Below are 13,862 nucleotides of genomic sequence, written 5' to 3' on the forward strand. Positions count from 1 at the left end.
AATGCTTAGAGCTTGCTCATGTGCTAGAGGCAACCAATTACAAAGCCATAATAAAACCCTTCTTGAAGACTATTTTTCAGCTGCAGTCTTTTTTAGCTCCTGCTCAAAATCCTCATTTCTCAGAAGAGAGAACAAGTGTGGATTTCCCATCTCAAAAATTCTGCTTCATTAAGTATCTAATGTTGCCCATTTCCACAAGCCATCAAAAGAGGAGAAACATTTATAATATAAATATGAATGAGCTTGGCTAACAGGTTGCAATGATTGAGATGCACCATTTACAGAGGAATAGGCCATCAGAATAGATCCATCTGTACCATTCCTTCCAGCAATCTTTTCTTTTTGATAGCCAATACTGATACACACATTTTACTTAAAAAGACCTTCCAGGCAGGACTGCATTCCAAGGAAAAATACCTTAATAAATATCAACTTGCACACAAATATAACTTATTTGGCAAACACAATTCAAGGTCATCAGGAAGTTTCACATGAAGAAAGCAATGAGGTGGATGGTTTGTCCAGGAAGATGAACCTTAATTAGGGGTGGATAATTCCTGTACTTTTGAGGGAGCCACTGTGCCACAAAGGAAGGAATTTCAAAGAGGATCAACTTAACTAATAGGTTAGTTGACCTAACTACTAAAATTTATTTTCTACTAAACTTGTAACCAGATTAAATATTGTATTAAATCAGCAGCTCTAAGAGCATCAAGCCTTTGATAAAATCTCTGCCCATGCACCCTTAAAAAGCAGCAATAATATGCCCCATCTACAGTAAAACCTGGGCAACCAGTACAGAGAACACCAGCTACAGAGTCCTCTCAAAGCCTGCAGACATGAGAACACACCCCAGGCCTCTCCTACATCACCACCACTCCTCCAAACTGCATTTTCCAGCTGTGAACCCTCAGTTTTGGAAAGAGCAGTGAGTACAACATGAGGCAGATACAGTGACCCTGCACAGCTTCAGGAGAGCTGTCCCAGCCCACCCTCATTGCCAGCCAGGAGCTCCTGAGTTTTCCTGATGTTTTATTAGGAAGCCCTGTGCTACTTTTGGAGGTTTATTTAGCAAATGGAACACACACTGCCCTTTGGTATTCTTCCTGTTCTCATCATTCATTTGAGTCTATATTAAGTTAATGCACTTTTAAAATACACATCTGTGCTCTCCTGTCAGCCAATGGCTCATTTACCAAACCTGTGAGCCCCAGGAGATCAACAAGCACAAAGGGCAAGCAAAACCTTGTTCTTTCTCCTGAAGTAGGAGATCTTTTCAGCCAGAGCTCTTCACCTCATATGCATGTGGCTGCAATCAGAACAAAATCAGGTTGGAAGCAAGGCTGGGAGAAGAGGAGGTTCTGTCCCTGACCTCCACTGCTGCCTGGGAGCTGCTGAACACCAGGGCCAGCATTGAAGTGGAACTGCAGAAGCCCAGGCAAGTCCCTTCAGAGCTGCAAGGCACACCCTGCACACTGAACTGGAACAGCAGGTGTTTCTCTAGCAGCCTCAGAGCTGCCTAGACAAAGAAAGCACCTTCAAGTAGTCATCAATATTCACACAGAAGCCTGGCATAAGAAAAAAAAAAAAAAAATCAAGGAGGCAGATAAAAAGAACAAGTTGTAAAAGAGCTGGATATCAGAGAAAAGAGGTGTCTGTATCTCCTGAGAGACACCACCACTCAGACTGCTGCCTGTAACAGTCAGACACCTCGAGTTTCACTGTCTCTACAAAGTCTTACAAAGAGCAATCAGCAGCCTTCACTCTCCTGCTGAAGGGGATGGCACCTTATCACCTGCACGTGGCTTATCTCAGGTGCCCAAAGACTACAGCAGGACAGAAATTCTGTGGTTTGACTCATGCACCACAGAAAGAGCTGTTAAACCTGCCCTGATAATGTGAGATTATTTCTTGAAGCAGAGTCCATTCCCTAAAAGAGCTAAAAAAGCAGCAGTCACATTCTCAAACTCTGAGTTAAACTGAGCTGCAGAAGTTTTCTTCCCTGCTAAGGGTCAGGGTGATATTGGTATGCTTCTTGGAATCCAGCAGGAAACAGCATTAAATGAAAGGATAATGCAGTGGGGCACTTCCATTCCTTGGCCACCACCTTTTAGTCACAAAATAATAGCAGGAGACACCTGGCTTGGGAGTGGACCCTTCATCAAACATAATTAAATGCTGATTTAGTAGGTAATTTACTCCTGTGAAATTCCTGGTCATGATCTCCACCTCTCCTCTGACAACTCATTTAACTTTATTAAAAACATTAGCATTGATTTTCTCCACTCATTACAAGCCAGTGAATTTATCTGCATTAGCAAATAAATTCATCCAAACTCTTATTTCAAGAAGAGCCAAAGCCTGCAGGAAAGCAAGAGCTGCAAGCTGTCACCAAGGCAGCAGCATCACATATTTCTTGCTTTTCTGACTCACCTGGCCAGGAAGTTACACTTCTGCAGCATTCAGAACAGGCAAAAGGCCAAACAGATCAAACAACAGAAGATACTCTCTGTTTTCTGAGGCAACAAGTGTTCCCTAACAAAATCATCCCAGAACCTCTCACATTTGTGATTTCCAAACAACACAAACTCAAGCATGTGGCATTCACATTCTCTGAACATGATTCCTTCGCCCAGGATTTTTCTCCTGGGAAGATGAAAGGCAGAGAGACCTCAGAGAAAAGAAAAACAATTCTTATCTGTTTGTGTTGTGCTCATGTGGAATGTGCTTGGAGATTGTTTACCCACAGGTGATTGTTTCATTGGATTTTGCTGTGAGTTGTTTTAACTCGTTGGCCAATTAGGACCAAGCTGTGTCAGGACTCTGGAAAGAGTCAGGAGTTTTCATTATTATCTTTTTAGCACTCAGTAAGTATCCTTCCTGTATTCTTTAGGATATATAGTATTCTTTAATATAATACAGTATAATAAAGTAATTAATTAGCCTTCTGAGAGCATGGAGTCAGATGCATCGTTCCTCCCTGCCAAGGGAATTTACAATAAAGCAACGTGCTGGGAACACCTCACCATGGGATTGGAGTCTGCAATCAGATCCCGCAGGGAATCCAGGAACCCTTGGTCCTCCACCATCTGGGCATTGATGTCATGGAGCTTGGCCACACAGACAGCTGCAGTTTTCCTCACGTAGGGGTCCTCATCCTTCAGGCACTTGCGCAGGGGCTCGCACAGGTACTCGGTGATTTTGTCCACGCGGATGCAGCCCATGGTGCGCACGGCCAGCGCGCGGATCAGGGGGTTCGGGTCCTCGCAGTCCTGCACCACGACACAAACACAGCTGCAGCAGCAGATTCCCTGCAGCCAGGCTGCTCTTACTTAAACAGCATCTCTCTGATTGCATGCTAAGTGCTGGAACTCAGCAAATTCCTCTGGCTGCCCTGGAGGACTCAAGACCCTGCCAAGGGGCTCAGAGCCCAAGACCCCTGTGCCTTTGATTAGCCCCTGGAAAAAAAAATTACCAACCTTTACATGAAGAATTACAAGTTGAGAAAGTTTAAGTAGAATAATAGTTAGTTTGTCACGGGGTGAAAAATAGATTTTTGGGGTTTTTAGAATGGGGGCCTGGGGTCCCAAGACGGAGGAATTTGGGCGTGCCTTGTCCTTTTTCCTTGTTCTTCCTAGCCTCCATCTTCTGGGTGATGTTGGCATGTTTAGATTGGTTTAGAGTAGAAACTGTCTAACATAGGTGATAGGTATTGGGAAGCTATTGTAAATAGTGTACATGTAGTTTTGAGTATAAAAAGATAACACTGCCCCCAAGGATGGGCAGTGTGCCCCTGGCTGACCTGCTAGGCAGACCTCAGTGGGTCAGAGAAAGAATTTTATAGATAAGAAACAATAAACAACCTTGAGAACGAGAACTGAAGAGTTCTGACTCCTGAGTTCTCACTCCTTCTTCGACTGCCAGGGTGGGAAAAGAGACTTTATAACACATCTCAGGGTCAATCCGACCAGCAGAGATTCTGAGAGCTAAGAGCCAGGCAATTGTTTCAGATCAGGGTGATGTTGCTTTGCAGAAATATTTTACACTGTCTCGAGATGTTTCCAGTCCCGTCATTCTCCCAACAAAGCTGCTTTCAACATGATCCAACAGCTAAGCTGGAGAGGCAGCTCTCAGCACCAACATCTCACCACAAAGTAATTTACTGATTTCCAATCTTCCTGGTTTAAAGGAGGAAGAAATAAAACGGGAAAAATCAACAACTAAGCACAATGCAACAGTCATGGAGACCTATTTCTTAAAGGCCAAACACAAACATTCCTTTAAGTTACAACACATGGAGCACTAAGCAAAGGCTACTCTACAGGTGCTTTTCTAAAGAGGAAAAAGTCAGGAATACAACATTTCCTAATCCAAGCCTACATAGCTTTCCATGCATCCAATCCATTTACAGCTCCCCCAAATCAGCCTGTAAAAGGATTGCTACAGAAGGACCTACAAAAGCATTTACCTTTCACTGTTCAAACCTCCTGCAGCTGAAAAACTAATTGAAAGTCTGCAAGAGAAGTGACACATCCTACCAGTGCCTTCCCCACCTTGAACTGGGAAGTGCTGAGTTAGTGCAGACCAGTGTCAACACCTGCTCTTCACTAACACCTGTCCCTCAAACTACCAAAAGGGACACCAGGCTTTCCTCTGCAGGGTGTGAGATGGAAGAGATAGAAAATATCATTTTGTCAGTCCACTCTAACAGAATTGCACTCTAAAGACAGACAATATTCTTTCCAGAGAGGAAGACAGGGACATCCTCTCTGACCAGAAGAGCAGACCTCTCAGCTTAGATCTTCTCACCTCCTTCTGCCTCAAGAATCACAAAAGAAACTTGGAACTCAATCCCATTCTCAAGTGTCTCATATTTTATAACACTCTGCAAGGAGTCTCAAACTTCTAAGCACTGGGTTTTATCTTGCACAACATGGGACTGGAATAACATTTCCTAGATAAGGAGAGGCAACCTGACAACAGAACTAAAGGGAACCCAGCAATCAGGCTGTTGTTTTTCCAGTGAACTGTCTCTCAGTTTCACCAGAGATAAAGGTTTTCCACACAGAGCACAGCTGGAACATTCAAACAGGAAGTTTGATACCCATGTCTCAGATACTACAAAGGCTGGAAGATGAAACAGATAAAAATCTGTTTTCCAGTACCAGAAGTTGGTAAAACAACAGAAACAGCTTTCCCTGGGGCAGGCTCTGCTCAGCCACTGACAAGGCTGCTGAAGCCATCTCCTCTGCAGCAACCAGAAGGAACAATTGAGAGAAGGGACCCAGATCCAGTGGATTCAGCACCCTCCTCTATGAGCCCAGCCCCAAAGCAGAGATAAAGCTCCCAAAGGCTGATGGACAAAGAGATGTGCTGGCAGCCACTGTGCTGGATTTTTTCCTGATGAGCCAGGAGAGCAGGTTACCTTCACAAAGCTGTTGACAGCCATGATGGCCATGTCTGGCTGGCTTTTGGCATAGTTCATCAGGTACAGGTAGACCAGCTTCTTCAGCTCCAGGTTGTCAGTCTGCATGCAGTTGACAACATCAGGGAACAGAGAGCTGGACACAAAACACAAGGATAAGCAAGGATGGAATCAGAGAATGGTTTAGGTTAGGAAATGCCAGCAGTTCCCCCAGCACTGCCACAACCACGTCCCCAAGTGCCACATCTAAACACCTTCTAAAACTCTCCCAGGGATGGTGACACCACCACTGCCTGTTTCAATCCCATCTGAACCTCCCTGGCACAACTGGAGGTTATTTCCTCTCATCCTGTAACTTGTCACCTGGGAGAAGGGACTGACCCCAGCTGCCACCCTCCTGTCAGGGAGCTGAGACTGTGAGAACATCCCCCTTGAGCCTCCTTTTCTCCAGACTGAGCCCCCCCAGCTGCTCCCCATCAGACCTGTGCTCCAGCCCAGCCTCTCAATGTTCTTCTTGTCATGAGGGGCCCCAAAGTGACCCCAGGATTTGAGGTGTGGCATCACCAGTGCCCAGCACAGAGGGACAATCACTGCCCTGCTCCTGCTGGCCACACTGTTCCTGATACAGAGCAGGTGCCATTGGCTCTTTTGGCCAGCTGGGCACACAGCAGCTCATGTTCAGCCACAGCTGACCAGCACTCCTGGTCCTTTTCCATCTTTCCAGCTGCTCTTCCCCATGCCTGGAGTGTTCCATGGGTTGTTGTGACCTGACCTCACACCACTGAGCCTCACACCTCTGGCCTCAGTCCATGGACTCAGCCTGCCCAGATCCCCCTGCAGAGCATTCCTGCCCTCCAGCAGATCCACACTCCCAGCCACAAAATAAAACCCAGAGGTTGCATGGCATGCAAAGGGGATAGCAACAATATCAAGGAAGCCAGAAAAACTGGAGTTCCACTTAGAGCACCCTGCTGTTTAATGAAAGGTCACCTTCCTTTTCAAAGCAGTTTGCAATGGCTTTTAGAATAATAATTTAATCTCCTCTACAGCTTTAACATAGGAGGAGGTGAAAACTAAAGTCATTTCCTAAATATGTTTTAACTGGGGAGTTCACCAAACAAGGAAATTCTACCATGCCAGGCCTGGAAATGAAGCACAAGAGGAAAAATGTTGCTTTAAAATGTTCTGGTCATGCAGGACACTTATGAAGAACCAAATTCCAGACTAGCAAAGTCCAGAATGATTAGAAGCTTAAACACTGACAAGCTGGGTTCCACTCAAATGTCAAGCAGCCATCTGTAAACAGCACTGCAGAATAACACAGGAAGTTACACAAAGATTCTGCAGCTCCCAGGCTTGCTGTGGAGATCTAAAGGTGATGGGTAAATGCTGCTGGCAGAAAAGATTAAGGAGTTTTTCCCTTTCAGTTTATATATTTCTTCCTTCTGTGAGGAAGTCATGATGCTGAATTTGCAAGCTTATATTGATTTCCGTGGCAACAGACCAGGCTGCTGTGAATTCAGAATTACTGACTCTGCTGGGCTCCAGGAACAGGAGGGAGAAAGGGAGAAAACATTCATCCCAACAGGTGTTTCTGGTTCTCTCAGAAAACAGTATAGGGGACAGTAAATGCCAGTGTCCTTCAGCTGCAGTAAGACACAGGTTCAATTTTAACATCAGCCATTTTAAAATGCAGCTTAAATTTATGCTGTGCCAGATAAGGCTAAGAAAATCTTGGAATTATCTTTGTAACACTAAATCCCAGGACAGCAAGCAGTAAAAAATCATCACTGAAGTGAGATACAAAATGGCTGAATTCTGGGTATGCTTTAAATAAAAAAGGCTCTTGGCACTGAGCTAAACCCATACTGAAAACAGTTGTTTCTCTTGCTTTCAGTGACAGCAAGGAGTTTGAGACACCTGTGACTGAGGCACAGCACAGGCAGGGACAGAGCCATCCTCAGCTGTTCCATGGACATGTGTCACCACACCTGAGTCCCAGGATAACCTGAGCTGCCAGAGGTACAAACTGCTTTTACCTGACATCCTTCCCCACAGTCATGGCTGCAATAACCTTCTTTACAGCTTCTTTCCTCTTCTCTTTCTTTTCATTGTTGAGTTCAGCCTTCAGCTCAAAAATCTCTCCTGGCAGAAGACAAAAAACCCAGATTAAACCTCTCAGGAGAAGAAAAGGGTCTTGTTTTAGGGGTAATTCAAGAGTGAATTTTTGCTTTCTTGGCCTTTATTCCCATAAAACTGGCCCAGCTGCATTTGGAAGCTGTCAGACCTTGTGCAGAACATGGTTCACTGAGAAGCAAAGCTGCAACACTCAAGGGACTGATATGACTCCACCTTGCAGAGGAAAATGCCACAAACAAGCACCATGCTGCGTGTGGCAGCTCTCCCACCTCCAGGACACCAAATCACATCCCTGGAGCATCTGTTTCTCTGAGGCAACCATTACATAACCAGCATGAAAAGATACTTGGAGATGCCAGATTCGTGCCTGCAAGAAACAAACTAAGCTAGGAAATTTGCCCAGACTTTTTAAAGTTTTGCTCATCATTGAAAGCTTCCTCAGAAAGCTGGAGTGGAGCCCAAATGCTGTGGTTCCTGAAACAGGACAGCATGTGTTTAGTCCACTGGAAAAAAGCTAAAAAGACAGAGCTAGCACTAACAAAAGCTGCATGTAACACAGCCTGTCTGGATTCCAAGGCTCCTAAAGCAGCTTTTTCCACAGCATTAATTCCTCCAGATATGACTGTGTAGAAAGCCAGTTCAGGCTGGGTCACCAAAGTGGCAATCAAGTTACAAAATAAAACATGTGCAAAAAGCTGTTTATCAGGCCTGTTCCAGACAGAGCCAGTGGTATGAGGATAATGCTCCCAACAGACAGACAGCTTTCCTCAGGAAGGACAGCCAGCAGCATTCCCACTGGGAGCCACAGCCTGAGTACATGTTACAAATATCCAAATATCCCTGACAAGTTCTAGCACCAACTTTCCATTCCTACACTTGCTCAGAGCAGCAGCACTAATTAAAATCTGACACACAGAGACTGCCAGGCACTCCAAAAGAGAAGAGAAGCTGCTGCAGTGCAGAGACCACTCGTCATCCCTCCTGCCTGAGGAAGAGCCTGGCATTACTCACCCAGAGCTCCTGCCCTGGAGCAGAGCTGAGACAGCTCCAGCTCTCACCCAGCCCAGACTGGCTCCCTGCAGCCAGCCCACAAAAACCTGCCTTCAGCTCTGGACTTTCAGAGCTGCTTCTCTGAAAGATATCAACTGCATTAGGTTCATTTATGAGCTCATGGTGAAGCCTAATGACACATAAATACATCAAAAGTGTGGGTTTTTTCACTGGCAGGCATTCAGAGGGAGCACTCAGCCATTCTGCAAAGGAGAGGTTAATGCAAACAATTTTCCACATCTGCTGGAGAATGATCAGGCTTAAATTGCACTCAGCAACAGTGTTTTGTTCAAGAACAGGTTAGAAAATCTGCCTGGGACAGTCTCAGCAGAACAAGTCCTGCCCTGAAACAGCTGAATGAGTAAAGTGATCCCAAAAAGCCTTTCCAGGATTCCCATTTTTAAGGGCAGCAGCTTGTCCTGAGGTGAGGTAACCACCACACCTGTAGTAAAGGCAGAGGAAAGTCAAACAGTGCACCTGCAGCTTTGGAGAAAATGGCAGCAGGAAAACCCATTATGTTCACTTAATGTATATATCCAAAAGATTAAATTCCTCACATCAACTTAATCCTGTGATGCCCAAATTAAAAACCATCCCTAGTCTGGCACTTGTTAGCCCATAACCAAAACTTTGTCTCTGGCCAGATCTGCACTCAAATCCCACTGCTTTGCTTTCTGATCCTTGAAAGAGCAGCAATTTGGGTCATTTTGTGAATCACAAAAACGTGTAATACCCCAGTTTTGTCTTTTGTCACCATGTGACCTACTTTGGAAGTTTCTCCCTGGATGATTAAGAAGAGAAACAGGGACAGAGTTAGCAGAAAAGCACAAGTTCTCCTGCATACAGTTAAAAAAGCTGTGTAAAAATAACCACCCACCACCTCCAATCCACTGCACCAGCTCAACACCAACCTTTTTTATTGGTCGTGAAGTATTTGGAGTCCGTCATGGTTCCAGTTCCTTAAAACACCTGAGAATATGAAGAATAAAAAAAGAACAAGTCAGCTCCAAATGCTGTTTGGTGGCAACAGCCAGTGTGTGAGGCAGGAACTCGAGCAAGGACGGTTGGTTGGTGAGTGAAGGAGGAAGCAAAAGCTTCACATCCACAGGCACGAGTTCCCCAATCTTCATCCTGCACCTGCTGCTGGTTTTACTTGGCAAAGCCAGGGATTTAAATGGCTTGGTAAAAACACAACAGTGGTGCTCAGCCCAGCTTCCTAAATTCTCAGTCTCAGCAGGCAAAAGGCATTTTTTGAACTCCTTACAACCAGCAGATGCTGGTGTGCTCTGCAGCTGTCTTTCCTGGGTACACAGATTCCTTTTCCAAGGAAAAGCACATCCAGTGTCTCGCCTGGCAGGGAGAAGTCCATGTTTTAGACAAAGGAAACTGTCATCTCATCTCCCCCTAACGATATCTGCCTGTGCTTGCATCTGATGGAAGGCACAATTAACCCCACTTGCAACACCCACCCCCAGGCCTTTCATTCCTTTCCCTCCTTTTGTTCCCAGCAGATGCAAAACAGTGGTTTTTTTTGAAAGGAGAAGCCATTACTTTTCAGTTTTGTCAAGCTTGAAATTGAAATATTTCTCTGCCAAGATTTGACATCCCACCTCTGAGACACACACACAAGGCTCATTATTTCAGTGCTGCTTTGCTTTTTTTTTTTGCTTTTTTTTTTTTTTTTTTTTGTGGACAGGATAGAAAAAATGCTGTTGGAGAAGCAAATGTTCAGCAGAGCCACAAGAGTGGTCTCACCAGTACTTCTCTTGCTCCACAGAACTAAATTAATGCTTGGAATACAGGGATTTCCCAAACATTTGTGGATATCCATAATTTTATTCTTACAATTGCTAGCTCTGTGACAAATATGAAGCAATTTTCAAAACAAGCAGAGGAGTGGGCACTTCTACTGCTTTTGATAAAAGTCTGTATCAATGCAAGGAGCTATGACCCTAAAACCATCTCAAAAAGGATTTTATCATTTCTTTCCTCTTTTTTCTATCTTTCTGGCCCCAATTCCCCTTTTCTTACACATCCTTCCATGACCTTAAAGGCTGCCAGCAAAGCAGTAAATCATCTGTTCCCTAAATGCTGCCTGTCTTGCCTCTAAACCCTGCAGGTCTTGCTGGCTCAGCAGCAAAAGGACCAGCACAGCTCTGAGCTCCAGGACTGCCCAGCAGTGCAATCAGATTGTTCTTCCTTAACCCTTTCCTCCCTCATCCCTTCACCAACCCCCATGCCATCACCAATCCACTTTCCCCCATCCACCTGGGTCAGCTGAACACCCCAGCAGTTGAATTCCCAGCAGCTGCTGAGGGCCAGTACCCCAATTTCCACCCTTTTTTCATGGGATCACCCTGTCCAGTTGCCAAACATCTGGATGAGGATCAACCTGTTGCTTTTCCCAGTTTCCTGGAGCTGCTGCCTGCCCTGTGCCTGCCTGGTTTCCACCTCAGCCAATCAGGCTGAATGACTGGGTTTGGTATGATTTCTCTCCCTTTCTGCTCCTGCCAAGCCTGGAGACAGCTCTGGAAACACATTCCTCATGCAGAGGAGGTTTAACCTCCTTCCAAAACAGAGGCTGGGTTGGGAAAGACACAATGAGTGCAATTTTTCCAGCAAAAAAATCTCCCAGCCCTCCCCTGGAAGCAGAGGCTGCTGTGGAGCTTGTTTTGTAATTAAAATCAGAGTCTGTGTTCAGCTGCAACATTATTGCTGACAGAGTCCTTCGGGTTTGAGCTCAGCTTAAAAGGAAGACTTAAAATGTTTTTCTCTGCCAGAGTATTTGGCACAGTGCCATGCAAAAAGCACTGAACGTGGCCTCGGTGTTCTTTGTTTGCATTATGTGGGGATTTGTCATCCAGGGTCACATCTCAGCTGAGCTACTCTAATACAGCTTTAACTGGGGCCAGAGCAGCAGATTAGAGAGAAAATGGAAGGGGGGAGGAAAAAACCCAACCCAAACACCATAAACATCAGCCCAGTTAAATAAAGCTACACACAGAGAGGAAGGAACCCTGCTGGATTTCAGAGATGGTCATTTAGCCCCAAGGGCAGCACATTTTGTTGTTTTTCTCCTTTCAGATATTGTTTTCTCCTTTCATATACTTGGAAACATGAAAAATCCTAGAAACACTCAGACAGGGCCAAGCACAGCTCATGCCTTTCCAACCTCCTTTGATGGATGTAAATGAGAGCTGCCTTAGGTGAATAACCAACCTGCCCTACTCCACGTGCAGCACAGGATAAAGCTCCTTTTCTCACGAGCACACAGATTGCTGCTTCATGTGTGTCAGAGCTTGCTTTGCACACTGTTCAGACACAGCCTGCCAGCAGCACTGGCTATTATCTCATCACTAACAATCTCAGCATGCTTTACAGCAAATGGAACCAGATATTTAAAACACTGCTGTTTGTGTGACTGCAGAAAATGCCAGCTCCTTGTAAATCTAAAACCCAGGAGAGCCAAGGTAGATTAGAACATCATGAACAGCCTTGTATTTTTCAGAAGAGAAATCTACTTTAGACTGCCCCCTCCTCACTATTGCTCTGTGCCCAGCACTTGCTGAGATGGAGACAGGTAAGAGGTGCTCAAAGCTGACAGCAAAAGGCTCCTCCTGATCCAACCCCAGCAAATGAGAAGAGATGAGAGGGAGGAATGGCTCCACAAAGCTCCAGCAATGCTCTGTGCTACCAACAGTGGCTTGACATTTCAATGCAGACTGAACCAAAGCAGGATAAGCCTCCTCAGCCCAAACCCACACAGAAAACCTGACCTGTGTCTGACCAACACCTGCTGGACCCCACACATGACTCCAGCCAGCTTGACCTGCTCCCCAGCACTGATCCCACACAGGAGGGGGGCAGGTTTAAGGGCCTTGGGATTAAGGCAAGCTCCTGGACATGGAAACCATCAATCCCTAAATCTCTCAAGTGATCCCTGGTTTAAGTCCAGTGGGAAGTGGTGCCACCCATTTTTCCTGGAAAGCCTCTCAAGGAGCTCTGTGACAACCCAAGCGTGGCCCAGGGCCACTGGAGAGCCAGGAAGATAAACAGAACAATGGAATGTTCATGGCAGAGGGAGAGCTGTGCCTGCAGCCTTGAACTTGTGCTGGCACAAGGATTTTGTTTCCATCCTGGAGACCAAACACCTCCTTGGTGGTCCCCATTTCCTGGAAGCCCCATCCCAGCTTGGCTGCCAGCCCTTCCCACACCTCCAGCAGGACTCCCAGCACAAACCCATCCTCCAGACTGGCATCCCAGTACCCCCTCAAGCCCCCTGCCCACCAGCCCTTCCTCCTCAGCACTATTCCCCAGACCTCTCCCAGTATCCCCCAGTCACAGAAGCATTCCCCACAAACCCCAGTGGCCTCCCCAGCACTCCCAGTCCCAGCAGTGCCTGCCAGCCCCTCTCAGCACCCAGCCCTTACCCCTGCCTGCTCCCACCAGTATCCCAGTACCTTGCTACACTCTTTCCCACCCCACCAAGGCCCATCCCAGTCCACTCCCTCACCCCAGACCAGTGTCTCCTTCCAGGACCCACTGACCCCCCTCCTCACCCTCACCCCTCCATCTCCTCTGCAACCACCTGCCCAGTCCTCCCAGTGGCCGGCCATCCTCTTTCAGTACATCACCAGAGCCACTCCCAGGGCCTCACCAGCGACTCTCCCACCCCATTCCAGTTCCCCCTCCCAGTACCCCACCACCACCCCATCCCACCTACACCAGTCCCCCCACCCCTCGTCTCCCCTCCCAGCGCCCTCCCATCGTCCCCCAGCCCCTCCCTGAGCAGTTTCTCTCCCCTCCCTGTCCCAGTTCCCCCCAGTACCTCACACCTCCTCCCGCCATCCCCTCCCAGCACCCTCCCCACCCTACACCGGCCCCATAGCACTGCCCTCACCTCTCCCAACATCTCCTCCCAGCGTCCCCTCAGCCCCTCCGAATTCCCCAGCAGTGCCCCTACCCGCCCTGTCGCAGTGTCCCGCCGCTGACCCTCGCCCCTCCCGGCTCCCCTCCCACCGCCCCCGGTGTCCCTCCCCGTGCCCTCGGCCCCGGCCCCACTCACGGACCGGACTCACCGCTGCGGGGGCGGCGGCGGAACCGGAAGCGGAGAGGCCGGGCGGACTCGCGAGCAACGAGATGAAACCCTCCCCCGCCCAGAGCGGCCGCGCCCCACCACCATAGAGCGGCGGCAGCGGGCGGAACGCCGGCGGTCCGCGCTTCCGGGGGGCGGGGCGGAGCGGCGCTC

The 13,862-nt window shown here is 47.3% G+C and overlaps 1 protein-coding gene across 4 annotated transcripts in view; it reads right to left on the reverse strand.

Moving 5' to 3' along the window:
* Positions 1-13,824, reverse strand: part of AP2B1 (adaptor related protein complex 2 subunit beta 1) — a 76,235-nt gene extending 62,411 nt beyond the window's left edge. The window contains exons 1-5 of one of the 4 annotated variants that reach the window (XM_059865645.1): positions 13,693-13,824; positions 9,526-9,583; positions 7,465-7,570; positions 5,426-5,561; positions 3,027-3,272 (exon numbers count right to left, since the gene is read on the reverse strand). In XM_059865645.1, the coding sequence (XP_059721628.1) occupies positions 3,027-3,272; positions 5,426-5,561; positions 7,465-7,570; positions 9,526-9,562 (525 nt within the window). In that variant the 5' untranslated portion in view covers positions 9,563-9,583; positions 13,693-13,824. Of the gene's footprint in view, positions 1-3,026; positions 3,273-5,425; positions 5,562-7,464; positions 7,571-9,525; positions 9,584-13,577; positions 13,628-13,683 lie in introns of those variants that run through there. The other 3 variants (XM_059865644.1, XM_059865647.1, XM_059865646.1) reach the window with 3 other exon arrangements.
* Between the last annotated feature and the right edge of the window lie 38 nt (positions 13,825-13,862).

Source organism: Haemorhous mexicanus, chromosome 22, assembly GCF_027477595.1.
Source record: "Haemorhous mexicanus isolate bHaeMex1 chromosome 22, bHaeMex1.pri, whole genome shotgun sequence".
NCBI classification, from domain to species: Eukaryota; Metazoa; Chordata; class Aves; order Passeriformes; family Fringillidae; genus Haemorhous; species Haemorhous mexicanus.